Source organism: Mustela nivalis (genome assembly GCF_964662115.1).
Source record: "Mustela nivalis genome assembly, chromosome: 1".
In the NCBI taxonomy this organism is placed as follows: domain Eukaryota; kingdom Metazoa; phylum Chordata; class Mammalia; order Carnivora; family Mustelidae; genus Mustela; species Mustela nivalis.
The window spans coordinates 28,052,401-28,079,830 of record NC_139020.1 but is presented as its reverse complement, the minus strand read 5'-3'; the positions used below and the strand labels follow the sequence as shown (position 1 = coordinate 28,079,830).

Sequence of the window (27,430 nt, the reverse complement as noted above, 5' to 3'; positions counted from 1 at the left end):
TGACCTCTCATTATTTTGTTCAAACTGTATTACAGTCTTTTCAAAGCAGAGACTCATTAACTTTTGTATCTTTAATCACTCACAGATCTTTGAGTTAATAGAGATCAATCTATTGCGTTTTATTCCCTTTTGAATCCCATATATCTAGGATAGTACCTGGCTTGTTAAGTCTTTGCTGAATGTAAATACACTCTTGAGTTCGTACGTATGTTTTATCCACCAAATGGCTTATCCATAGTAAAAGTTTTACGCTAGACTATTTTCTTTTTTTTTCTTTTATTATTATTTTAAAAGATATTATTTATTTATTTGATAGAGATAGCAAGAGAGGGAACACAAGCATGGGGGAGCTAGAGAGGGAGAAGCAGGCTCCCCACTGAGCGGGGAGCCCGATGTGGGGCTGGATCTCAGGACCCTGGGATCATGAGCTGAGCTGAAGGCGATGCTTAACCAACTGAGCTACCCGGGTGCCCTAGGCATACTACTTTCTAATAGCAAAGTATTTCCTAAAAACCTTCTCTTGCTATTAAGGTAGTACATACCTGAGGGATGAAAGTTAAAGTAAATATTATAATAAGACACAATAGAATCATTAAGATGATCTAATTAAAAAGGAACCCTTTAAAAAATAAAAATAAATCCTTTAGAATATTTTCAAAATTATAATGTTATTCACCAGAGTCTCCTAATGTGTTACCTGTGTATTTGTGCTGAATTTGATTAAAACTTATAATAATGTACCTTTTAATTTCTAGATGTTTTCTAAGAAGACTGACTCATAAATTGAACTCACCGTTCAACCAATCAACAAACTTTTATTGAACACCCCACTGTATGTCAGGCACTATCACAATTCTTTTTCTTTCTTTCTTTCTTTTTTTAACTATCACACATTCTGAGGCTATGGCATTGAACAAGTAAAATGAGACCCCTGCTTTCATACGGTCTACATTCCAGAGGGAAGTCGCATACCATAAACATATAATCACATACAGAAGCAAGAAAATCTGACATCTGCTACTCTAACAATTAGCAGCATGACTGAGTGTGGATGGGGGAGGTTACTAATTTACATTGAGTGATGAGGGGTGGTTTCTCTAAGGATACAGAAGCCCAGGCCTGAATTATAAGGAACCGGATATAAAGATATGGTGTTTGCTTTGAATTCAGTGCATGGCCAGAGAGGCTATTTTCGGCCCTAAGATCTGAAGGACAGAGAAGGTTGAGCTCATCGAAAAGCAGGGGGAAGAGAACTCCTGTGAGGCTCTGTCTTGTGCAGAGGTTCTAAAGCTGAAGGTCCTGGAAGAATTCTCAGCATGCCCAAGGAAGAGAACAGAGGGAAGAACGTGGAAAATCAGCCAGAAACCTGAAGAGAGGCCTCCAAGGACGCTTTTGTAGAACAGGTTGAGGAACATGTATTTGTTCTAATCAGGGAGTGACATACTTGGTTTCCATTTGATTCTTCTTGCCTTTTTATTGAATTTTGATCATCTTACTTTTTAAAGGACTTTCTCCCAAAACATTCAAATATGCGCTGATCTTATCTATCTTTAATTCACCATATTTTATTTACCACTCTTTCTCCTCCCTTTCCCGGGCATACTTCTCAGAAAGTTCATTGTGTGTGCTTCCCTTAATTCCTCTAATTCTCAGCCTTTCAACTCGGTTCACACATCTGTCAATCAGCTTTTGCTTCTACTATTCCATTCAGACTGCTTTTGTTTTCCAATGAACCATTTCAAACTCCATTACTGCTTGATATGCAGCAAGATTGACCATGATGGTCTGCAGGAAGCACTTTATTTTCTTGGCTTCTCTGGTTTTCCTTTCACCCTTTCTGGCCATTCTTTCTCTAACTCCTATATGCTGATAACTCCTTTTCTCTCAAGACCAAATGCTTCAACTCCTTTATAACTAACTCTGGGCCCTCATCTAATATTACCATCATTCTTTTCTCACTTACACATACGCGTACGCGCGCGCGTGCGTGCACACACACGCACAGACTCCATTTAATGCCACTTACATGCTGATGGATGCCCAATTTATTTCTCCAAGGTTTTCATCAGAGCTTCAGACTCAAATATGCAACTGTCTACCTAAAACAACTTCTGGGCACTATCAAGACTGACCTCTAACCCGCAAACATGATTCTCTTCTGGGCTTCTTCCACTTAGTGAATGCCATCTTCATCTACCCTCATGCACATTCTATAAATCAGATTATCACCTTTGCCACATACCTCTCCATTACTAAATTTGGTCTAGTTCCATTACTGAGTTTGGTTTGTCCTCCAGAATACATCTTGAACTTGTTTCTTTTTTTTTTTTTTTTAAATATTTTATTTATTTATTCGACAGAGAGAGATCACAAGTAGGCAGAGAGGAAGGCAGAGAGAGAGGAGGAAGCAGGCTCCCCGCTGAGCAGAGAGCCCGATGCGGGACTCGATCCCAGGACCCTGAGATCATGACCTGAGCCGAAGGCAGTGGCTTAACCCACTGAGCCACCCAGGCGCCCTTGAACTTGTTTCTTTTTCACCATTTCCCTTATTACCACCCCATTTTAATCTTCTCATTGAGGGGCACCTGGGTGGCTCAGTGGGTTAAAGCCTCTGCCTTCGGCTCAGGTCATGATCCCAGGGTCCTGAGATAGAGCCCTGCATCGGGCTCTCTGCTCGGCAGGGAGCCTGCTTCCTCCTCGTCCCTCTCTGCCTGCCTCTCTGCTGACTTGTGCTGTCTGTCAAATAAATAAATAAAATCTTAAAAAAAAAAAAAAAACTTCTCTCATTAAAACTACTGCGAAATCTCTAAATGGTTTTCTTTTTACTTTTGCCTTTCTTCAGTTGATTCACAATATATGCTAGAGTTCTCTTTGAAAGATGTAAATCTTATGATATTACTATCTTGCTTAAATTACTGCAAAATTTCCCAGTTTTCTTTAAATAAAATCCCAAATACTTGATGGGGTCTATAACACCTACGCTCTAGACTCTCTTCATACTCACAAGGTGATGGCTTTTAGATTACCAATCTCCAGAGCACTTTTTTTCCTCCGTGTTTTTATGTGTGCTGCTCTCTCGGCCTGGAATGCTTATTCTCATTCTCCTAAACCGGTTAATTCCTACTCACCCCTGGGGCTTCCTCCTAAATGTCGTTTTTTCAGACAGCCAAATTAGGTTCCCATTTTTTACCTTCTTGGCTTTCACCACAACTTCAGATTTATATTTTTGTGTCATTGGTTAAACGTCTTCTTTCCCCATAGACTCTAAACTGAAGGAAGGCAGAAACCATAACCTTCCATTATAGGTCCCATGCAGTATCCTTAGTACCTATAATAGTCTTGACAGTTGGTACTCTATATTAATTAGAAGTAATGATACAAAATGTATTAGAAGTAATGATATAAAATGATTAGTTAGAAGTAATAATACAAAATGAATGAATGAATGGGGACTTGATCTGGTAATGATGTGAAAAACAGAATTAGGGATTGAGAATGAGAGGAGAGAAAATTATTGTGTTTAGTTTACTTAAAATTTCTTGCCAATAAAATGACAATTATATATGAATATAAATTAAATATTTTTCATATGTATATTTTACTACATATATACCATCTTTCATATATAATGTGACCTTATCCTTTAGTTCATTTCACTCACCTTCCTTAAATAATGTAAAAATTTTGTTAGAAGTGTTAAATTAAATATACCTCACTTTCTGACACTTTGCTTGACTATTAGGATGATAGAATAATTTTTAGAAAATAGCATCAATGAATTATTGAATTGGAATAGTCCTACAACCATATTTTATGAGCTGGGGTGAAACTTATTGGACATCTAGTCTACCAGCCTATTTAAAAAATGAGAAAACCAGAGAAGCTAAGTGGCTTACCCAGAGAAAGATAATTCATTAATAATAGAGCAAGGATGAGAATCAAGTATTCTGACTTTTAATCCAATGTCCTTTCTCACAAGATTTTTAGAAGCCAGCATAATTGCTAGTTATCTAGGAATGACAGCCACATTAAGACCAATCAAATCCAGGGTTTTGATTTATATATTAAATATGCTTCTCCAATAGAGGATGAGTATCAGATAAACACTCATATTTATAGGCTTATTCTCTTTCATATATATATGAAACGTGTGTGTGTGTATGTGTATATATATATACACATACACACATACATATATATTCATATCTCCCCTTTCATATATATATGAATGTAAAAAGATATTTTTTATTTTTCTTATTTATATATTATTTACTCATATACATATTTACTCAAATACATGAATATATATACCTCATTGACACACATACATCTTCTTTCTCATATATATTTCACTATTCGGGAATTTAATTTTTTTCCAATGGTATCCCTTTTCTTTCACACAGGAGAATCTTAGTCTTACGGAAACTAACTAAATCCAGGTCACCTAACTGTCTGAATTGTGTACTCTTTATCCCACTAATGAAAAGGAAGTTGGAAAGTAACATGATAGACTTTGCATGAAGTATAATCATTTCCCTTTGTTCTTCTGTTCTTCTGAATTAGAAAACTGTTCTTTTCTTGTGACCTCTTAAACAAGTATTCAAATAGAAAAAGCCTGTTCACTTGATGTCTGTTTCACATAATTTTTTCAACAGGAGATACAGAGATGTTTTCAAATTAATATCTTGGTTTATGTTAAAGAAAGCCTATAATGAACTCCCTGAAATGAAACCTCAGATAGTTTCATGTGTTTTGCATTGACAGTTTTTCTGAGTTTCAAACTCTTCTGACTCTTCACTTAATTACTAAAGATTTACCAATTTTAGGCTTTAGAAATAATTTTTTTAATGCTCACAATACACTGTTAAGTGAAAAATCAGTATGCAAATTTGTATAAAAAGTACAAACACCACTCTAAGTGGCTTTTTCCCTCTCTTTAAATACTCTGCATTTTCCAAGTTTTCTACAATGAACATATATTATTCCTATAATTAGAAGAAATTCTATAATTTAAAAATATGTTTAGAATACAGGTTTTTATAATCAAATCTATTTCTTCCAAGCAGACCAGAAGTACCCAGCTTTTGTACTGTGAATTTTTCCCAGCCACTTGACAAGAAGGATACCCAGGGACTGGATAAAAATGAGGAAATTTATTTTTATTGTAAAACAAAATAATTAGCTTTAAATGCTGAGATTATTAAAACCCCAAAGCTGTATATCCATTCTCTTCTATATAAAAGGGACTACTCTTTATGACTTAAAACATACTCCAAAAAGATAATCTGTAAGGTCACAAAGATCAGTTAACATTGTAGTAACTCAATGGCAGTAATAAAACCAAAAGAATTATGAACTAGAATCAATCAATGCAACCTACGAAAACAAGTCTTATTTCAGTGAATTATTTTAATGCTTTCTTGGAACTAAAACTAACTAAAAAGACAATTTGAAAAGAATTCATTTATATAAATGAATTGATTAAAAAAATAACTGGTGGAAAAATTGCCATGTTGATGTTGGTTATTCTTATATCATTATAATTATAAAATTTATTATTTTTTCAGTAATAGACATTAAAATTAAACAAACACTGGACCAATACTTAAAATAAGGTTAAGCATAATTTTAAAGAAGGCCACTGAGCAGGCAATTGAATGAATGAATGAATGAATGAATGAATGAAATAGAATATATTCTCCTAGAAGACTTATAAAATATTTATTTATTCATTCAACACACATTTACTGAGCACCTAATCTGTGGGAGATAGAAAGGAGAATAAGCTATTTTGTCTGCTTTGCGATGTTCATTGCTTAGTATAATTGATTAAAAACCAAACTTAACAGTAGTCTGTTCCTGTGCCTGCTCTCTCCACTAAAAGGATGAGTTTGGGGGGCTCCAGAGTGATTTTTACACATCTCAAACCTGGTCTTTAATATGTCAATAAATATATCTGAAATGAACAGTTGGTTAAAAATACACCTGGAGGGGGGCACACGGGTGGCTCTGTCAGTTAAGTGTTATGATCTCAGGTTATGATCTCCTCCGGCTCCGGCTATGATCTCAGGATTCTGGATTCCACCTGTAATTTGGGAGTCTGCTTCTCCCTCTTCCTCTGCCCCCTCCCCACTCCTGCTCTCTTACTCACTCTCTCTCTCAAATAAATAAAATCTTTCTTTTTTTTTTTTTTTAAAGATTTTATTTATTTATTTGACAGGGAGAGACACAGCGAGAGCAGGAGCACAAGCAGGGGGAGTGGGAGAGGGAGAAGCAGGCTTCCCTCCAAGCAGGGAGCCTGAAGCGGGGCTCCCTCCCAAGGACCTGAGCCGAAGGCAGACACGTAACAACTGAGCCACCCACGTGCCCCAATAAATAAAATCTTAAAAAAAAAAAAAAAAAACCCAAACATCTGGAGGAAAAGGTTAATGTGTGTCATGTGAGAAGTACAAATAAAATGTGATGGTTATTCACAGGAGAGAAGATTGCATAAGGTAATGTGGGGAAGGGAAAAGCACTTGCCTAGAGGATTAAGACACATTTGAACAGTGTAATTTAGCTTGTCTAACAAAGCCTTTTATGTAACAGTCTTATCCCACTATATAAATACAAATCACCTACTCAAGTTCTAATACAGGTTTCTGGCTCCTTTTGCTTCCTCTCAAGTAGATTTTGGTGTTTGCAATTCTGTCTTGGAATAATGCATCACACAGACTCTATTTTCCATGGCACCAGGAAGTTACAACTCCATGGTCATCTTTCCCCCACTTCGGTATGGGGGAGCCAAGACTGCTGTTTGCTCATTTATCCATATGTTGGGGTCACTCTTCTAGAAGACACTTGCAAAGTCAGCTGGGAGCTGCCTGGATTACACAAGTCAGAGACTACTTCCCGTGTAATATCCTCTGCTCTCAAATTTGGAAGAAGTTTCTAGAACAGTTCGTAAGACTGCTTCTCTTTTTGGGTACATCCTCTAGCTGACCCAAAAAATGTGCACAGTAGGAAATCTGAGTGCCAGCATACAAATTAATTAATCTTTATTAAGCGTCTACTAGAGTCCTAGCATACAACAAGCTATGGATGTAGGAAATAACATAGGAAAAAAAGAATACAAACATTGTATATAGGAACTATAATTTAATCTATACAATAAATGAATAATGATCTGGTTTGATAGAACCAGCCCTGGTCTGCAGACGCGTGGCTGCCTTACTGAGATACTCTGCTTTGTGACGAGCCACGTGAACTTGAGTGAGCCACTGTGCACCTCTGGGCTTCAATAAAATAAGCCTGATCACAGGAATTCTTTGTTTGTCTAAAAAGTTTAGGGACATTACACTAGATAACTGTCTCATTTTTGTTATTTACACCCGACTGTTGGACCTCAGAAGATTATCAAGGGAAAAGTAAGAATGGGCTACTAATAACCACATATTTAAATTAGAATTCCAACAAGTTTCTGTGCTCATCTACCCCAATACCTTACTTTGAAAAGGAAGTGGTAGCTCTGGGTCTCTTGATCTGGTTCCTTGATTCGGTTTCTAATTAAGTTATTTCTTAGTCCTTCTAAATGCATAGCTTTACTATCACCTGGGAAGTCCTTTTTGTATTTATCAAGATTCAGGGTTTTTTTTTTTTTCCTTACAGCTCTTTGATATTTAACTAGTTATTAAAAACTTAGAAGGCATGGGACCACGAAGGGCAGAGTACAGTAATTTTTCAGGAAACAGAAGTCATATTTAAACAGTACCTTTTCATCACCTCTTCCTACCTAGAATAGCTATCATCCCTTAGGCAAAAAACTACTGTTGAGAAGAAAACTATTGTAGAAACTTAGATGTTAACATGTTAATTATCTTTGGGAAGAGAGTCCTGTGAATGGAGATACCTGGAAACGATCATATTTGCACCTATATAACGAAACAAGATTTACTGAAGGTACTCATTTCCACAGAATCTGCAAGTATTTATATTACATTTTAGGAAATAATAATCAAATAAATCAGTCTAATTTAGTTAGCCATGGTCCCAAAAGCAAGTCTGGAAAAATAATTATAAAGAGGGCTTAGTTGGTTCAGATCTCCGTCCTTCACTATCAGGTACATACTACAAGATGTGTGGATGTCTATGAGTGCCCTGGAAATTTTCCATACCTCCTAAAACCTGTCCTTCCCCTGAACTTCTGTTTAGCAATGGCCCAACCAGGGAAGGAGGATGGTTAAGGTGATCTGAGGATTTCAATATGGTAAGAGAAAGTCGATACACTTTTTAACACTATAAAATTTTCCTTATCTCACAAGAAATTGCTGAATTTGGGGGAACATTTTCACATTAAAACTCATTCTTCTTTAGAGGTACTGCTTTATGCTTAAATCAGAAAGCTTCTCGATAAGTATGAGTCTTTTATGTTCTCTAAAAACACTTCCATGTGGCAAATGCAATAAAGAACTATAGAAAATAATGCTCACTGTATCAAAATTATTGGGAAACAGAAAAAACAGTTAAATAGTATTATTTGGGGAGAAGTTACCTTCCATTTCATAGGCAGCAGGTTTTACATGTCTTTGGTAGTGAGATGGACTCCAGTATTAGAAGTTTACCCTCTTGGTCACCTGGGTGGCTCAGTGTGTTAAAGCCTCTGCCTTCAGCTCAGGTCATGATCTCAGGGTCCTGGGATCGAGCCCCACATGGGGCTCTCTGCTCAGCGGGGAGCCTGCTTCCCCCTCTCTCTCTGCCTGCCTCTCTGCCTACTTGTGATCTCTGTCTGTCAAATAAATAAAATAAAGTCTTTTAAAAAAAGTTTACCATCTTTAGCATTAGAAAAAGAAAAGGACAAGATTGATGTTAACATTCTTCTAAAAAATAATAATAATAAAATAAAAATAAAACCACACAGGTGCCAAAATAATGGAGAAAGGATCCTTTTCTCTCAATTTAAATAGTCATCAAGTTAACAAAGTACAGTGATTACCATTTCACCAAATACATACATATAAAGATGAAAATCTGTGTGTAGGTATATCTATATCTATATCTATATCTATCTATATATATAGACACACACACACACACACACACATTAAATATATAGTGGATTCACTCCCCATCCATCACTTACTACAGTCCCAACACATGATCCAAAAATCCACAAACTCAGAAGTTCGTAGAGAGTTAGGATCAAGAAAATGGTTTATGAAGCTGTCTACACCTTATTTCCTTCCTGCCCTTCACTATCAGGTACATAATAGGCATCGTTTTTGAAACTCTGATAGAGTTTAAACTCAAACCAAATATATATTTGAGTTAAGTAATATTTGGAATCATAGCATAAGATATTTTTTATTATGTTTAGTACTGGTCAATGCAAGATCCTTACTGTCTACATCTACTTGAAAAATCCATGTACCTGGTATTAAGCAAAGGGCATTGGATGGAGTTTACAATGGAACAGAAGGGAACTTTGAACTTGATTCTGAGGGTGAGGCCTACAATGGAATTTCAAGGAGTTTAGGGAGAGGACACAAGTGCTCATTGCTCCTCTTCTGGGGGTAACATACATATGCTGTTTCATTTAATATTTCTAACAATCATAAGAATTTTTTCTCATCACCATTTTACACATAAGGAATCGGGGACACAGAGAATTTAAACAAGTTCAAAGTCAAAAGTTATCACTTCTATCAAGGTGAAGCAAGTTTGGTTACTATAAAGGCCAAAGCTAAGCAGAAGTCCCACAAATTGTAGCCAAGGACCAGGAGGCAAAAAGTGGAAATCAACAGAATAGCTGAAACAACTGAAGCCAGTACTGAGTGATGGGATTTTACTTTGCCATTGGGTGTACGATGTGGATTTGTGAGGGAGGAGGCCCCCATTTTCAGGTTTGTGTTACATTTTAAAGATGTCAATTAGTACTTGGTGCTTGGCACAGTATAAGTCCCCAGAATGTTTTTTCAAGCCATTTTTTGAATTGTATAATTCTTTTAAACATGAGACTAATGCTAAGGGATACCCCAATAATTCCTTTCAACTTTTTAAAATGATCATTATGGGATAATACATATATACATATATATATATATATATATATATAATAAGAACTTGGCTAAGGAATATAGTTCATTCATAAAATTCATTTATTGGAACCAGGCATTTCTTTTTCTGTGTATAAATTAAAGTTGAATGGGGACTAGTTAACCTCTTTTCCTTGCTTTAAAAGGTGATGGATGGATAGATGGATAGATAGATACATAGGTAGGTAGGTAGGTAGGTAGATAGATAGACAGACACAGCGAGCATGGCTTTGGATACTAAAGTAAGAAAATCTATTCTGATTTTAATTTCATTTCACCAGAGCCCAAGATGTAGATTTCATATTAACATTCCATGTTCCTTTAGAACCAACTAAATCCACTCCGTAAAATCTTCTATTAAAAAAGAGATTATGTCTCTCTTCTAGCTAACAAATAGAGCTCTACATTCTTTCTACCTGCAAAATGAGTTATAATATTGCTCTTGGGATATAGGAAAACTCCTCCATCTATAATGTCACATTATTATTGGGTGGCTTGGGTGGTTTTAAAATATGTTTATAAATTGTTTTATACTGCTCTCTTCAAAAGGTGGGTCTTAATGCCCCTCTCCCTAGTATTAGCTGGATTTAATAACTTGTCTATAACAAATAGAATAAGGGAGAAGTGATGGCATATGACTTTGGAGACCAAGTTTTAAAAGGCTTCCTGGTCTCCTTCTTACTCTGTGCCTTGGGTCACACATTCTGGGGGAAGCCAAATGCCACCTTCTGATATACTCAAGCAGCCACATGCCAAGGCCAACAAGATGAGGTACTGATTCCTCCGAATGGCCTCCAGCAAGAAGCAGAAAGCCCTGCCTAGCGCAGGGAGAGGGACTTTGAAAACAGATAACTAATCCAGTAGCAAAGTTATACAGCGGATAAGAAAGAACTTGGAAATAAGAATGATGCACAACATAATTGGTTCATTTTTATATTCCATCATACATAAAAACTAACAATTTTTTGGTTGACACTTTCAAGTAGTAAGTAAACAATCTGTCGTTTTGGCCTGTTTTTTTCCTGCCTTACAGTTGGTTCACAACTTTGATTAGAACCACCCTAGATTTGTCTGATGAAACCTAACAGGGGATCTGTCTCTTCTGGACCACACTGTAACCTTAAGTATTTTCCCGGTCACCTTGTGACAAGTCCCCTCAGTTAAGCTCACCAAAAAGCAGCTCCACTTTGATCTAATCTAGGTATATTTTCCAACAATGGTGTGCTGAATTGGATACCAATTTAAAGTCTCTACATTTAAGTCTCTACGTTGCCAATGGGCTGTATGTAGCCAAGAGTTGTTTTTCTTATTAATCCAATTTTTTCTTAAGGGCGAAATGACCAACTCTCAACTCTAGAAGCCAATGACCCAGAAGGAGGCTGGTCTAGATCACACAGTCGGGGCTCAGTCGAGTCACCCTCTAACTCTGTGCCCAAGGCTTGGTCAAATATCTCATTAGGGCTCGGCACTAGCAAAAGTGGCAGTTATATAAATAACGTGTTTCCATGAGGAATATGTTCAGCTTTGAGGGAGAGGGGAGAAGCAGGCTTCCCACCAAGCAGGGAGCCTGATGCGGGACTCGATCCCAGGACTCCAGGATCAAGACCTGAGCCAAAAGCAGACGCTTAACAGACTGACTCACCCCGCACTGCTCTACCGTTCTTACCATATGCCTTTTGCCCTGTGGTGGAAGGACAGCTTCTAACTTAGCAAATACCATGTCCAGCTTCCAGCAGGGAAAGGGCAAAGCACAAAGCTTTCTCCTCAGGAAGCTTTGCTTTCCCCCATCCCCCGAAAAGAAAACCTTCCCTGGGCATTTCTCACTATAATTCCCTGGTCAGGACTGGATCCCATGACCACCCTAACTGCAGGGGAGGCCGAGAAATCAACTACTTAAGCTTTGCAGTCTCCATAGGAAAGGAGGTCAAAGGCGAAATTGATTGAAATGGGTGGTGAAGTCATCCAACCTTTAGAAGAGAACCTAACCCACGCTTATATCCACGCGTATTTTTAAAAATTAATTCATGCAGCAACACTTTTTCCACTGAAGGAGCGTAGGGAGGAAATGTTTTGGTGCAGTCTTGGGTCGGGGGGTGCTTGACAGGTCTTAATATCACCAGCACTGAAAGTAATAAATGTTATCCCTCTTTTCTATCATGAATATGAATGACGCTGTGAAGGCTGAAAGCAACCTAAGAATTTACGTGAGAAATGAGGCATGAAACATTTTTGAAAATATATTAGCCCAAAGTCTGTATTACTGCATATTTTATACCCTTTTCAATATGCTACAAAAGGTCTGAGCCATCAACTGAATGCTGCCAGAAAAGAACAAATAAGAAGGATACAAAAATAAATGCTGGGAGTCAAGTTACCCCAAGATGTTCTCTATAATCGGTGTAATGATCGCGGTACTGGACATCTGGCTTTGCTTCAAACTCTCCCCATCGGCACTTGTCCTGCGAGGTGGGTTCTCCAGCAAGTTTATCCCAGGCCAAGTAGTCAGAAGTACTCATGGAACTAAGTGAGTATTGGAGAGAGAATTCCATAAACGCTTCCTGCCCCCACCTCCTGCCACTTTTCTCTAGGCCTGAGATCTTTCCTCTTATTTTGAAAACATGAAGGAAACTTGTCTAGTCGAGGGGTTCCTGATGGGGAATTCAGTTAATGTTTAAATTCTGTATTATGAATGGTTTTATTGTCTAAAATATATTTTCAGGCATAGTCCTGTGATAATCAGAAGTATGAATATATCTTATATCCCATGAACATTATCCCATGTTAATGATATTCAGTAAAATGGCCAACCATGGGGACACCTGGGTGGCTCAGTTGGTTAAGCAGCTGCCTTCGGCTCAGGTCATGATCCCAGCGTCCTGGGATCCAGTCCCACATCGGGCTCCTTGCTCCGCAGAGGGAGCCTGCTTCTCCCTCTGACTCTGCCTGCCTCTCTGCCTGTGCTCGCTCTTCCTCTCTCTCTCTGACAAATAAATAAATAAAATCTTTAAAAAAAAAAAAAATGGCCAACCATGTGAAAATATGTACCCTGTTAAGATATTATGCATTATTTTAATCTTTTCTTCCTTTACATGATTTTAAGAAGTTCTACAATGAATATACATTATTCTCACGATAGGAAACAAATGCCAACTTCGGTTTTTCCATGAGGTTATTGTCTTATCAGACCAGACAGGAGCCAAGTTTGGGCTTGTAAAGTGAAACTGTGTGGGGCATCATGTCTGTAGACCAGTGCCTGTCCACTGTCTGGATGCCAGAGAGTCTCATGGTTCATGTACCTAGCGTCACCCTTTTACTCATAAAAATGCCTGGGAGGGGGAGAGAGAGAATCTCAAGCAGACTCCACCCGCAGCAAGGAGCCCTACACAGGGCTCAATCTCATGACCCTGAGATCACGACCTAAGCTGAAAACAGGAGTTGGGCACTTAACTGAGCTAGCCAGGAGCACCCAACTCTCTTCGTTCTTTTTTTTTTTTTTAAGTCCCTTTGTTCTGATACAGACAATCCCCAGGCTACACCAGAGAAACACTGCTCTGATAAGTCTTTTGCTCACTTATTGAGAGGCCACAGTCTATGTCGAAGTCCATTCTTATAGATCCCACTGATAAGCTAGTCTGCCCCTTCACACCAGAGAATGGTGCCCCCTCTGCCCCACCTTTCAAAAAATAAACTGCTTTTACTTTTCCTCAGTCATAAGGAGTTAATAGGTTAATACTTTGCAGAACACTTCTTAATACTAAATAATACTTCATTATACAAAAGTATTCTGTCATACAGAAAAAGTTTCTTTTCTTTTCTTTTTTTTTTTTTTTTTACTTTTAAAGATTTTACTTATTTAAGAGAGAGCAAAAGGGAGAGAGAGAAACAGGTTCACCACTGAGCAGAGAGCCTGATGTGGGTGGGACTCGATCCCATGACCCTGAGATCATGACCTGAGCTGAAGGCAGACGTTTACCTGACTGAGCCACCGAGGCACACCAGAAAAAGTGTTTCTTAATTAGTTAAATTCAACTGAATGCCCACCATGAATGAGAAGAGAGATATTAAAGATACACAAGACCAACCTCTACTCCCAAATGAAAATTTCTAGATTAGGTATCTCCAGCTTGTCTGTCATTGCTTATGAATTCCCTCAACTGATCTTTAGTGATAAACTACACAGTACAAGTCGATGGTTACTATTCTAGAAGGATCATTTCTCAGCCAATGAAAATGCCAGAACAACTAGTGTAGTAAAGACTTACCTTTAACCCCCCCTTTAAAAAAAAAAGATTTTATTTATTTGGCACAGAGAGAGAGATCACAAGTAAGCAGAGAGGCAGGCAAAGAGGTTGGGAGAGTTTGGGAGGTGGGAGAAGCAGGCTCCCTGCTGAGCAGAGAGCTCAATGCATGTTCTGTCCCAGGACCCTGAGATCATGACCTGAGTCAAAGGCAGAGGCTTAACCCACTGAGCCACCCAGGCGCCCTAACCCTTTTCTGCTAAGAAGTTTTTACATCCTTTTCTTCATTCTCAGAGATGGTTCTATTTTTCTTCTAAAAACCTAAAGAAGGACTTCTCTTGGCACAACACATGTCTGGGGAGCTCTTACTGTAAATCAGCCTTCATTTATTTCCTGGCTATCAGACAATGTTTCACTTAGATACTATATCTGAGGCCTCATCTAAATTTAGGAGAATGAGACCACAGATTTTAGAAATAATCTGCCAGCTGTGCTGGTGAAAGTGTCCTGAAGCCCTTGCAAAGAGTAAGAAAAGGAGGAGAGGGAGGCAGAGGAGAAGAGAGGAGCCTCAGGGACAACCACAGTAGAATTTTTCAAGCATCTCCTAAATGCTAGCCATGAAGGGAAGTGCTTTAATAAAGTACCTCACTTAAACCTCCTGATTAAGCCAGGAGATGAATGTTCTTTATAGCCTGACTCTACAGATCATGAAAACTGAGGCAGAGAGAAATTATGTAAAGTGCCCCAAATCACAAAGGTACTAAGGACCAAACTAAGATACAGAGCTCTGTGTGTTTCCAGAACTCTCCACCACGCATTGTGGGACACCACGCCGGTTGAAGGCAATTTGGGGCAGCCCCCCTCAGGAGCTCACTACTGTCACCCCGGCAGCATCGGAACAGCCAGGAGACACTGTGGCTGATCACAGGTTATGGTTCACTGTCTAACTCGTTAGAAGGCCTCCGACAGCCTCAGAAATCAGGCTGGATTTAGGAAGGCGAGCTTCCTTTCCTCACTAATTCAGTCCCTCCCGATTCAGACGCTATATCCTGTCTTCCAACGGATCAATTCTAATGCACCGAGGAAGGCCGGTTCTAAATTTCCTAATAAAACTATCAGAATGATGAAAGAGAACACGATGGGCTGTCGGAAAAATATCAAAAATCAGTGTGATGCTTGAGTTGGCCCGATTGGCTCATATACTGTTTTTCTATTACAAGGTGAAGAGCAACTATTGGGCTGTTAATTAATGTTATGTTATTATTATGAGGGAGGCCCAAGGTTCAGACATTCTTAATTGCCTGAACTCCTGGGCTAATTAATGCAATTTATAAGGGATATGTCAGGAATAATAGTATATGTTTTTATATCAAACGTAAAAACACGAGGGACGTGCCCCTCACTGAAGGTTACCAGATAGTTCTAAGCACTTAACATGGGTCTTGTCAGAGAAAATCCCAGTACATTAATTTAATAGGCTCAGAGTTACTTATCAAAAGGCTGTAGAGCATAATGTTTTGCATAATCAAATGGTTTATTAACTCAAGTCATCATTTGATTTTTTCATTTATATTCCAATTCACAGATATAAGCATATCAATTACAAAAACAGCCTACAATATATAAATACAAAATAGCTACGAGGCGAAGTATTGTACACAGCATCTAGAACACTACAGAGCTCAGTAACAAGATGATTTTCACAAAACACATGCCAAACGCTGATGATTCACATTACCTGACAGGAAATGCCTTGTGGTTTTTTCCCTTGAAAAGTATGCATGTCATTGCTCAAAAGAAAATCATCTTCATTTAGATCTATGAAAAGAGATAAATGTTATGTAGATTATCAGAAATTACAGGACTTAAGAAGTTTAAGGGCAATTTAATACTCTTTATACTTTTCGTTAGTCTATTACGGTACTATATTGCCTAGATCATAAATCTTTATTTTCTTAAAGATAATCTTGTTCTCACAAGAAACAGGTCAAAATAAAATACAAATTTAACAAATTAACAAATTTAACAAAGAAAAAATGAAAAATGCCACTGGCCAGCTGGGTATCTGAGCAAGCATGGAACCTCTCTGGGACTCAGTTTCCCTCTCAGTAATAAAAGAGTAGCATACTACCTACTAAACTCAGTTACACAGCTACCAGATTGTGGCCTCTGCTGTAGAAAAAGGAGGATGTTTGAGGATCTTGAACTAAGGAAGAGACATCAGAAAAATAGTATTTTATGAAGATTAGCTGTTTGTCTTGTGGTCTTACGCATTTTTATTTATTTGCAATCTCCCGAATATTGCCCTACAAGAGAATATTTAGAAAACAGAAGCAATTTGCTCCTGAGTAGTAACGAAGTTGCAAGAGTTGAATTAGGCAACATGCAGCTGTACTTTCCATAGATGGCCACAGAAATATCCCTCACACCACACGTTCCGCAATGTGAACTTGGTATGTCTCCATCAAGAAACAGAGTTCAATTCTCCTCTTATTCAACTGAGCTGATCTTAGTAACACACTTATCACAGGACAATGCAGTGGAAATGATGCTTTGTGACCCTCCACCCCCGTGCCAAGACTAGGTCAGCCTTACAGCTTCTGCCTCGTTCATTCGGGATGCTCACTCTCCAGACATTCCTCCCGTGGTGCATGAAGCTCCCTCTCATGTGCCCCTCCCTCTTGCAACCCAGTCCTTGTCCAGGGTAGGGCTTACGTCACCTGGAGAGGCCACATACTGGAAGTCTCCACCGAGTCCAGCCTGCACGTGATCCCAGAACAGGTGCCAAATATATAAGTGAAAAAGTCTCTCTAGATGATTCAAGCCACCAAATATTTAAGTCCTCCCCAGTCATTCAAGTCTTTCCAGAAGAAGCCTCAGATATCATGAAGCCCTGCCCTGAATGAATTCCTGGCCCACAAAATCCACAAGCCTGATACAATGCTGTTTGATGCCATTACATTTGGGGGTGGTTTTTTTTGCAGCAACAAGATCATGAGAACATGCAGAAACTACATAAGTGAGTCACAAATGACCGCATACATAGGAATGCACATCCAACGTACACGTTCAGACTCCAACTGACCCCCGAATGCAGATGTGGGGAAGAAATGAGATAAGGTTAAAAAGCAAAATAATCTAATAATTCTAATCAGCTTTCAGGTGATTCTAATGAAGATAGTCCTAACCACACTCAGGAAACTATAACCCTAGGATGAAATCCACTAAGGAACTGAAGGTAGACTCATCTGTCCAAAACACGAAGGTGCTGAGTGTTCTCGTCACTCGATTCAGAAAAGTCCTTCTTGGAAGCAAGAGGCCTGCACACAGGCAGCCTGTGCTCGGGGAGTTTCTTCCTAGATGATAAGCGGATGTTCAGGTGTGAAATAGGGCTTTTCTCTCTCACGCCTTCCTGTGATCCAGTCTAACCAAAGTTAAATTACATGGTCTTGGGAAACAATTTTTAAATTAATTGGAGGTCCCTGAAAATTAAACAGAATAGCAAATACATTAGTGACTTTATCTATTTGCCATTCTGAAAGTGAGGGTTTCAAGCCATAAAAGAAGAGAACTAATAAGGTCTGGAAAAATCAAGCCAGAATGTTTACATGCATACTCCGAAGAGGCAGGCCAAATAATAATATTGACTAGGATTTAGGAAAGAAGGTTTCAGACCAATGGCAATTCAAATGTGAAACCGGAAGGCCCTAGTAACATCCCTCCTATAATAGGATTTTTGGTAATGAATCTCATCAAAATCATACGTAAGGAGTATTTATTTTTAAAATAATTTGACGACAGTATGGGTGAAATTAATAGTCCCCTCAATACTAACCATGTTTCCTGATCTTATCCAGCCCTTTACTTGCATTACTAACAGGCCAAGTTTTATCACTATTTTTTTGCCTATTTTCTGTTTTATGGAATAGTCTGTCATAGTCACACTGTTTGAAAAATCTCTAAATACGTTCTGCTTCCTTTTTATTATTATTATTTTTTAATTTTGCTTTTCCTTTATTCTTTGTACTTTCTGGCATAAAATATAAAAAGCTTATTCCTGATACCACTATCTTTCCTTAAATCAAACCTTGATCTTAGGTAAACTCCAATTCACAGATTTCAAAGTTTGTTCTTTTCAGGCTTGATTTAGTTTCTTCATAAAATTAAGGCCAAAATCAATTTTAAAATCATAAATTTAAAATTTTAAAATTGATCTTGATTTACTCTAATGAATATTATGACTATTCTGCCTTTGATGGTGCTGAACATACAATTGATATGAATTACAGATTAATTTTCCTTGATACCTAAACTATGCCAGTGCTTTAGTCATAAAGTCCTGAGCACTTAATTTATTTTGCATTTATTTTGCAGATGTAGTCTCTTTTAACAGCACAGATGGAGGTTTCGATAAAACTCTTCTTAGAAGAAGGAAATGGACTAGATAAACTAAAAATATTATGCTTCTGGCACTCAATGTATTCTGGTAAATTTTGTCTTAACTGACATAACACAGTCATATTATTGTGCTACGTGAATATCTATAGATTCAAACACCAGGCACAAATTCTTGCTAAACATAACCCGTGGACATTTCTTTCATCAGGCCCTGATATTCTTTAGGCCTGAATTGTTGTTAATATGTGTCATCAACAAACACCTTTTTGAAATTGAAACTGAAATGGAGAGAAATGGCCTTGTTTTCCCCTTTGGTCTTGGAGTTAGTAACAGATTCCGTAGGAGTTAGTACCACTCCTACCATTTAATTTCCTGTATATTTTCTTCTATTCTATTGAGGCTGCCTTCAGAATTTCATCATATGGGTTCAATAAAATAATGGGCTCTGGTGATAGCAACTTGACAGACTGCCTATCCTCAGACACAGTAAACCTCTCTTCGGTAATTATGCAATTAACAGTTGAAAAGTAGTGTTTAAAAATGAGAAAGAAATATCGTGGGTTGATGGGTAGGGCACTAATTGCCTAGAAATACTCTGAGCTTTCCAAATGAAGCTCCTCCACCCATAAAATTCAAGTCCACAACTTGTGGCCCTCCCTTCCCCACTGAATTTCTCCCTTCAATTTACAGTGGCACGGATGGCCTTGGTCTCGGGCCATCAACTCTTCCTTGCACAGCATTAATCCCTAGGAAATGTCCTGTGACTCAGCTGCTACTGCTGAAATGCCAGCTGAACTTTTAGACCCACACACGCACACGCACGTGCGCGCACACACACACACACACATAAACGCACGCGCGCGCGAATATATGGTAGCTTAAGATGCAGAAGTAACCAAAGCTGAGAATGTTTCTGTAAAGGCCTGCTTTTTTTTTTCCTCTGACAAAAGCACATCTCTAATCAGAAACACCATACTGTAAAGCCAAGATTTTTTTGGCTATAATAGAATTACCTTCCTATGACTCCTAAATTAAAAAAAAAAAAAAAAATCGGAGAAAATTATTTGTAAAAAAGAAAAATAACAAATTGAATTATTAAGAAATGGCAAAATTTATAACAAAATAATCTATAGTACAGTTATAACTTCTTGATCCATAGATCAATATACAATAATCTAAAAATCACATGTATTTATTAAAGGGATGGAGGATACACAACGTGGATGAATGTCTGACTAGTCTGTAGAGTGTGTGAGTGAACGTAGCTGGCATCCACGAGGTAAAGATACAGTCCAATCGCAACATGATCTTTATTAAGACATTTCCTATGTTGTGATTAAAGAAAATATCTAAACTCCAAAATGTTTCATCTATTGATTTACATAGAAAAAATTATAACTATTTAAAAATTCAATTAAAATTATTTCCCAAAATGTTACATAATCTTGAATAAAACAGCAATATTTCAAAATAAATTATTTTCATAAATAATTATTTTATAAATCTAAGAGCACTCTTAAAAGGTAAAATCTAGACAGAATGTATAACCAAATCACTAAACTAATGACAAATATACACTATAATTCCCTTTGTCCCAGGGTATTAAAATATATTTAATTAAAAATTAGAAACTCTTAAATAATCAATAACTAACATAATTTTTTTGTTCTAGTAACATTAAAGGGAGAATACCAAGCAACTTTTTATGCAGTTGTTCATGTTTGTGAACTCTGAAGACTTTTTGTTTTATTCATTACCTTCCCGAAGTTAAGTAATTTTAATTTTGAAGTCATTTATTATTAATACAGTTTTCTACACCTGGCTGCTAATTTTCTCTTCTTGGAAATTTTTAAATTATGATATAATTTTGTATTAATAATCAAGGGTGCTCTTCTATATTTTTAAGGAAAACTTAAATGTTTTAACAACTATTAATATATTGATGTTATTTTGGAGGGTTTTTCTATGGGCTGATTTTTAACACATGTAAAATTCTTACAGACATTAAAGACTTTCAAATATTATTTGCAATTGATTCTTTGCTTCAACAGTCAACCTAATTAGATTCTACTTCCTTTCTATATGTTTATGAGTATCTATACACACCCAGACACACGTATATATCCTATTAATAATATATACCTCCTATTCTAGTTGTTTTTCCTTTTTTAAGTAGACCACAATGCCCTGCTTATTTTAATAGGGAAAGATGTAAATTTTTCTTCCTGCCCTTTAAGCTACTTTGGGAAAATGCAAAGTCAGCTGAACTGAATTTAGCAATTACCTTTTAGCTGACAGAGTTTTCTGATGTGGGAATCATTCTCAGGCTTGTGGGGTTCCTGCCAGATTGTGTCCCTCACTGTTTTCCTTTCTAAAATAAAGCAGAGGATTGGTTAGCAGAATTCACAGTAACATCTGTCCAGTAAGTGTAGGAAGTAGGAAATCAAAACAAGATCAGCACACAGTTGTAACTTGGTAAGAGATAGGAGAGCTCTGTGGTCCATCCTAGAGAGTTCTAGTGCCTGACAGACAACCCCCAAGTGTCCTGCGGGCCCCCATGTCTTCCCATAAACTACATAAGCACCCAAGCATATGCGGTAGGATGCTGTTATTGAAATACCTGTGGATAGTCTGTGATTACATTATTCTTGGAAGGATTTTTCCTGAATGAACGTTTAGGTTTTCATGCTTAGTTCAAGTCTCCCCACCCTCCGCGTTCTTCATCGTTTGTAACAAAATGATCAAGTGTGTGGAGAGAACACCGAACTGCAGTGGTTTCAAGAAACTCTCAAATCTTGAGTGGAAGAACGATGACTTGCTCGGCCCTGGCCTCCCACCACCCAGAGCAGGGCCTGGACGTGCGGTGAAGAACTAAACCATGCTAACATGACGAATTAGAATCCCTCCTCGTCTCTTTACCAAAGATGATCATTCCACACGTCCTGTCATCATATTGATAAAGCAAATTTGAGATAATACACCCAAAGCGTCACAGGGAAACAAAGTCAGCATGTCTGTGTTGTTTTTAAGGTCACTGTTTACTCTCCTATTTGACTACAGGAAGGGACTCGATCATCAAGAATTATGTTAGGAAGGAAACCGCTATAGCTTGTGTGTACAAACTGCATAGCAGGCTCTGAGAAGAAATCTGATGGAAAATAAAACTTTGACTTATTTCCTTTTACCTAATATTATGCATTATTTAAATCAGGGCTGATAGGCAAAGTATTTAAAAACTACTTGCCCACAGGGCCTTGACTAGTGAGATAGGACACAGCCTCTGTGGATGCTGCTCTCTGAGGAATATCGGCCCTCATTAAGATGCAGACACTCTTAAAGATGCAGCCATTGATGATCATCACCTGGGTCTGAATGAGATTTTCAGATCCTACCTAGGAGACTGGATTTTGAAAAGAGTTTGAGTTTGAGCATCCAACTCCTAGATGCTACCAGAGAGAAAGGGCACCCACAAATTTAACAAGCTTCACTAAAAATAAATTATTGCCTGGGCTCCTTGGTGGTTCAGTTGGTTAAGCATCTGCCTTCAGTTCAGGTCATGATCTCGGGGTCCTGGAATCAAGCCCCACATCGGGGGATCCCCGCTCAGCGGGGAGCCTGCTTCTCCCTCTGCCTCTGCCCCTTCCTGCTCTCTCTCAAATAAATAAATAATATATTTTTTTAAGATTTTATTTATTTGACAGAGATCACAAGTAGGCAGAGAAGCAGGCAGAGAGAGAGAGGGGGAAGCAAAGCCGAGAGCCAGATGCAGGGTTTGACCCCAGGACTCTGAGATCATGAGCTGAGCTGAAGGCAGAAGCTTTAACCCACTGAGCCACCCATGACTCAATAAACAAAATCTTTAGAAAAATAAAGTATTGCCTCAATAATCCAGATATTTAAAAAGATTTTATTTATTTATTTATTTGCGAGAGAGTCAAAGATGGTGACAGAGAACATGAGTAGGGAGGAGAGGGAGAAGCAAGCTCTCTGCCGAGCAGCAAGCCTGACTTGGTGTTCAATCCTAGGACCCTGGGATCATGACCCGAGCTGAAGGAAGACACTAAACCAACTGAGCCACCCAGGGGCCCCTAATCCAGATGCTTTGCCATTATGACTACTTTATATTTAGTGAACTATATTCTGTAAGAAAAGGAGAGATGTTATCCGTTAGCTTTCTAAAAGTAATTAATAGAATTAGATATTTACTTCAGAATTAAATAAACATCAAGCCTTTATTGTAACTACAAAAACTATGACCACAGAAACGAAAGAAAAGGTCTGATGTTTGAAAGGCTGTGGAAGAGTCTTTTGTAATATATTTTTTATTTCTTTTTATTCACTCCTAGATTCATATATCTGAAAGATACGGAAGAGGTCACCTTGACCATGGTCAGCCAAGCTAACGTTGAGAAGCCGGAGGATAATCAGCCAATAAACCATCAAAGAGAATTATATTTTTAATGTAAAAGGAAATTATTCTGAATAAATCAATGATTTCTTTGTCTTAGCCATTTACAGTTAGAATGGAACCACCTTCCTTTAAAAAAAATTTCTTCTGTAGAATTCAAAGACCGCTCAATTTGATTTCATTAATCACTGATTGTTGCTGTATGGAAGTGGCAGAAAAAAAGAACTTTTAGAGAAACAGAACAGATTATCTGCATGAATCATCTTCTAAATTACTAACCAAATCCTTCGTTTTCAGACATAGATCTCCAGATTGACCTAGAAGAATAAAAGAAACAGATATTTAAGTCTACACCTAGTAAATAATATTTTCAATCAAGCAGAAATTAGATTACTTAGACATGCTTGCACTACGTTTGAGAGTAGAAATACATTCTACCCCTAACTAAGGTCTATATATATCCCTGAATTTTCCTGACCCTAGATGGCAAAGTACAATTAATATAAGTATAACTTTGGCCTGGAAATTTCCACACAATTTTGAAAATTTTCCATGCAACATTCATAAAACACACCAAAAAAAGTGGGCCATTTTTACATGACTGTATCTCAAGATAATAAATAGTTAACGTGGAAAAGCTCTTTTTAAAATAATTCCATTCAATAAATACAGAAGGGATGACTAAATATAATCATGTACAATCCCTAATGAAACAATGGATCTGGGCAATAATCAACAGTTGCTGTTAAAACTTTTCATTGAAAGGCTAAAAGGGCAACTTTATGCTGATAGCTGAGCCTGATACCATCTGAACCCACTAAGCACGTTCACAGTCATAAAACTACAGACTACCAGATATATGGGCTTCCAAAGTAATGCAGCAGGAAGCCTACAGTCACTGATAAACTACTTTTAAAATACATACACACATATCAAACTTGAACACTATCAAGCCCAGAGACTACCTAAAGAATTTACAGGAAACATACAGGATAGAAGAACATGTTTTTTGTTTTTCTTTTTTTAAATACCACAATGATGCAATCAGCAAGATTAAAAAATGTGGAAAATTCCTCAGAACAAACAATCCAGTTTCTTCAACCAATCAATGGAGAAGGACCTATGAATTAAGAGACATGAACTGAATGCACTGCGATGATCCTGATTGGATACTGATTCAAATTAACTATTAAAAAAAAAAAAGCACTTGAGGCTATCAGAAAAATTTTAACAGTGACTATATATTTGGTCATATTATACAATTTTTCTTATTTTGTTCTACTGCAGTGGTGGCACTGTGAGTGTGTGTGTGTGTGTGTGTGTGTGTGTGTATACATATATGTGTGTGTGTGTGTGTGTGTGTGTGTGTGTATGCTTACTTTTCAGCAATATATCTCCAAATACAAAATTATGTGTCTCGTATCTGCTCTAAAAAAATTGTGGAGGTTGGAGCACTAGGGTGTCAATGGGTAGAAATAAAATAAGATTGACTACAGGCTGACACTTGTTCAAGCTTGGTGATGTGAGTTCATCATTATCTCCTCCATTGTGTATAATTGAAAATTCCCATAATAAAATGTCCAAAACAGAAACAGAGAATAAGATTGTGCTGACTCGATCATGTTAATTACTTTACACGCTGGGTGAACACACACGTGTCCTGTACCTATGATTAACTTTGGGGTAGCTTGAGCGTTTTCCACTATTTATATTCTTGGTAGTCATTAAATTAGTGCCACGTTCACTTTTCCTTAAGCTCAAGTTTCTAAGAAAAAAATTCTGTGTATGTAATTTTTGTCTTTACCATTTTATTTTATTTACTTATTTTTATTTGTTAATGCAAAGGCTTAGGACACCTCTTGGCAGAGTAAGTGTTCCCAAAGAACTATTTATAGTATTGTAAGGTGAGGGAGGTGGAGAACAGCACGAGATGTTATCCCTTCAGGGGAGTGGTGGCCACGAGGATTAAGGAACTGGAGAGTCTTCAATTTTATTTTAATGGGTCGCAACCGGAAGAGCACATTCACTGGTTTTGAAAAATCCTAATTAGTCGGCATCAGGTGCTTTCCCGCTCATCCATTCCCCTTTTTCCTGTGCATGTTTTGATATCCTCTGATTGATAGAAGCATCAATCAAAAGCCAATAGCTGTCATTTCATATAAGGATTTTATTTGGAATCGGTGATTCCTTATCCGGGGCTGGAAAGAGACCCGGCGTAGGCACCACAGTTTTTCAGATGGAGATAAGCTGTGCCAAAAAAACCCCTTTTTTACTCCAGCTCAGGCTTAAAATGCCTCTGTTGTAATTTAAATAGTTAACTGTGGCTAAAAGACAACTACCCTTGTCTGCCAGGTGCTCTAAACTGTTAATCCAATTACCTACTTCCTATGGGTGTGTTTTATATCCTTACTGGGACAAAGCTTTGAGCAGGTAAGGAAAACAACTATGTAAAAGCACAGAGTGTCTTGGGGGCAGGAGAGCAAGACCCTCTGGAAAGACTCCATCCAGACAGAATTCCACAAAGGAACAGTTTGGTCTCAGAGCATTCAAAGTGCAAGGAAGGTATTCTGTATCATCAGCAACCAATCTGGAAATTTCCCCACAAACCAACTTCCGGCCCCTATGTATTTCCTGCTTATTAGTTAAAATCCCATTACTTTAAGCAACACGTGTGTGCCACATCCTCTGGCAGCTTGATGTGCTGAATGTAAAGCCAAGTCTGACCTAAATAACCCAAATCTCTTTACAAACACATTTTTATTTGGATTAGCAGAACCCTTCAGAAGATTAATAGATCACTGATAGAAGCATGTTTTTGAGAAGGCTCCCACTTTAATCTGAGCCTAGTCTGAACACATGTTTCTTTTTCTGGAAATTCAATTTTCACCTCTCTGTGGACAGAAATGTCACAAAACAGGTTTCCAATGCATCAGCATAAACAGATAAATGGTAGCAGAGTGAAACATATCTAGATCTGTACATGACAATTTTTAAAAAAGCACTTTGATAGGAAAACCACGAAAATATTCCATTCAGCATGATAGAACTAACAACATAAAACTTACAAAGTGAACTTGACTTACTTTCTTTCTGGTTGTGCATTCTCAAAGTCAGAAACTTCCTGGAAAACAAAATACAAAATAAAATGAAATAAAATAATACCACTCCAAGAAATCAGAAGGAGAATTCAAGAATGGTTCATCTTTGAGGATAATCTAAATGTAGTTCATTTTGCCTTTTCCCAGGAAGGTAACTGGTGTTTCCTCCTTGTATTTTGGTACTATATCATAGAATCTCAGTTCAAGTTTTTTTTTTTTTTTTTTTTTTCTCTTTTTAACTTTGAGAGGTGTAGAGTGCTTTCTTTATTAACTAGGGTTTATTCCTTATTCTAAGCCCTGATCAGTTAATAACACAAGTGTTTTAAATAAAAACATGCAATTAAATCCTCATAACCTCAGTTTCCATTCCTCATCAACCTACCAACACCAAGGGCAGAGATATGCACTAGAGTATGCTAATTATATCACATAGTACTTTCTTTTGAGAAAGTTCAATCTATCACAATACCGCGAGTGTGTCGAAATACTCCTGTGATTCATCTGGCCTTTCTCATCAGAGCAACTGAACGTTGTGTAAAATCCCTTACACTTTTGGGGGGAAGAATATGTCGCCACGTCTTTCACCATCATTGAAAGAGCTTAAACTGCTCCCAGGCACTTTTAAGAACCCTTCAGATTTTCTTGTTATCATTCATCTTCTCCTTCATTCAAAACCATTTATGTTTTTGATGTTCAATTGCTTTCTGAACATCTACTATATCATAGACAACAGACTCTGCTGTAGAGAGGTTTGATTGGTATGGTAGGAATTCGTGGGAAAAACAGAAACGCAAAAGTGGGGAAGAGTAGTGAATGAAAAATCAGGAAAAGGAAAATTGTTTTTATTATTCCAGTGGCTGACAGTATCTGTCGGAGCACTGCCAAATCCACCATAACTCGTCCCCTACAGAGTAACTCTTATTTATTGAATTTCTGTCAAGATTCAACTCTCAAGGACAATTTAAATTACCTATTTCCAGCTGTTGAGTAGAGTGTCATTGTTGAGTAGAGTGTCACTGAAAATTCCAGATGCTGAAACATTCCATTCCTGAACTTGAGGAACGGGTTTTGCCAAATTAAAATGCCTGAGTCATCCAAAGGACAACGTCTAGCAGGAAACAGGGGGAGTGAGGGTGGATACTTGGGAGTCATGAACCAAACCCTGAGGTGAGGTTGGATATCAACAGACCTTTGAGGGGCTAATGGTCTATGACCACT

The 27,430-nt window shown here is 37.7% G+C and overlaps 1 protein-coding gene and 1 long non-coding RNA gene across 5 annotated transcripts in view; one reads left to right on the top strand and one right to left on the bottom strand.

Annotated features, from left to right (window-relative positions):
* The window catches only part of LOC309843716, a 212,125-nt gene extending 187,412 nt beyond the window's left edge, over nt 1–24,713 (top strand). For 3 of the 4 annotated variants that reach the window (XR_014300305.1, XR_014300306.1, XR_014300308.1), the window contains 2 exons: nt 12,368–12,594; nt 23,053–24,713. This is a non-coding gene — a long non-coding RNA (uncharacterized lncRNA). The remainder of the gene's footprint in view (nt 1–12,367; nt 12,595–23,052) is intronic. The other variant, XR_014300307.1, reaches the window with a different exon arrangement.
* The window catches only part of SAMSN1 (SAM domain, SH3 domain and nuclear localization signals 1), a 140,385-nt gene that overhangs the window by 88,537 nt on the left and 24,418 nt on the right, over nt 1–27,430 (bottom strand). Inside the window, exons 3-6 of the mRNA XM_082689328.1 lie at nt 26,198–26,235; nt 23,394–23,431; nt 20,991–21,077; nt 16,047–16,126 (exon numbers count right to left, since the gene is read on the bottom strand). Of these exons, the coding sequence (XP_082545454.1) occupies nt 16,047–16,126; nt 20,991–21,077; nt 23,394–23,431; nt 26,198–26,235 (243 nt within the window). The remainder of the gene's footprint in view (nt 1–16,046; nt 16,127–20,990; nt 21,078–23,393; nt 23,432–26,197; nt 26,236–27,430) is intronic.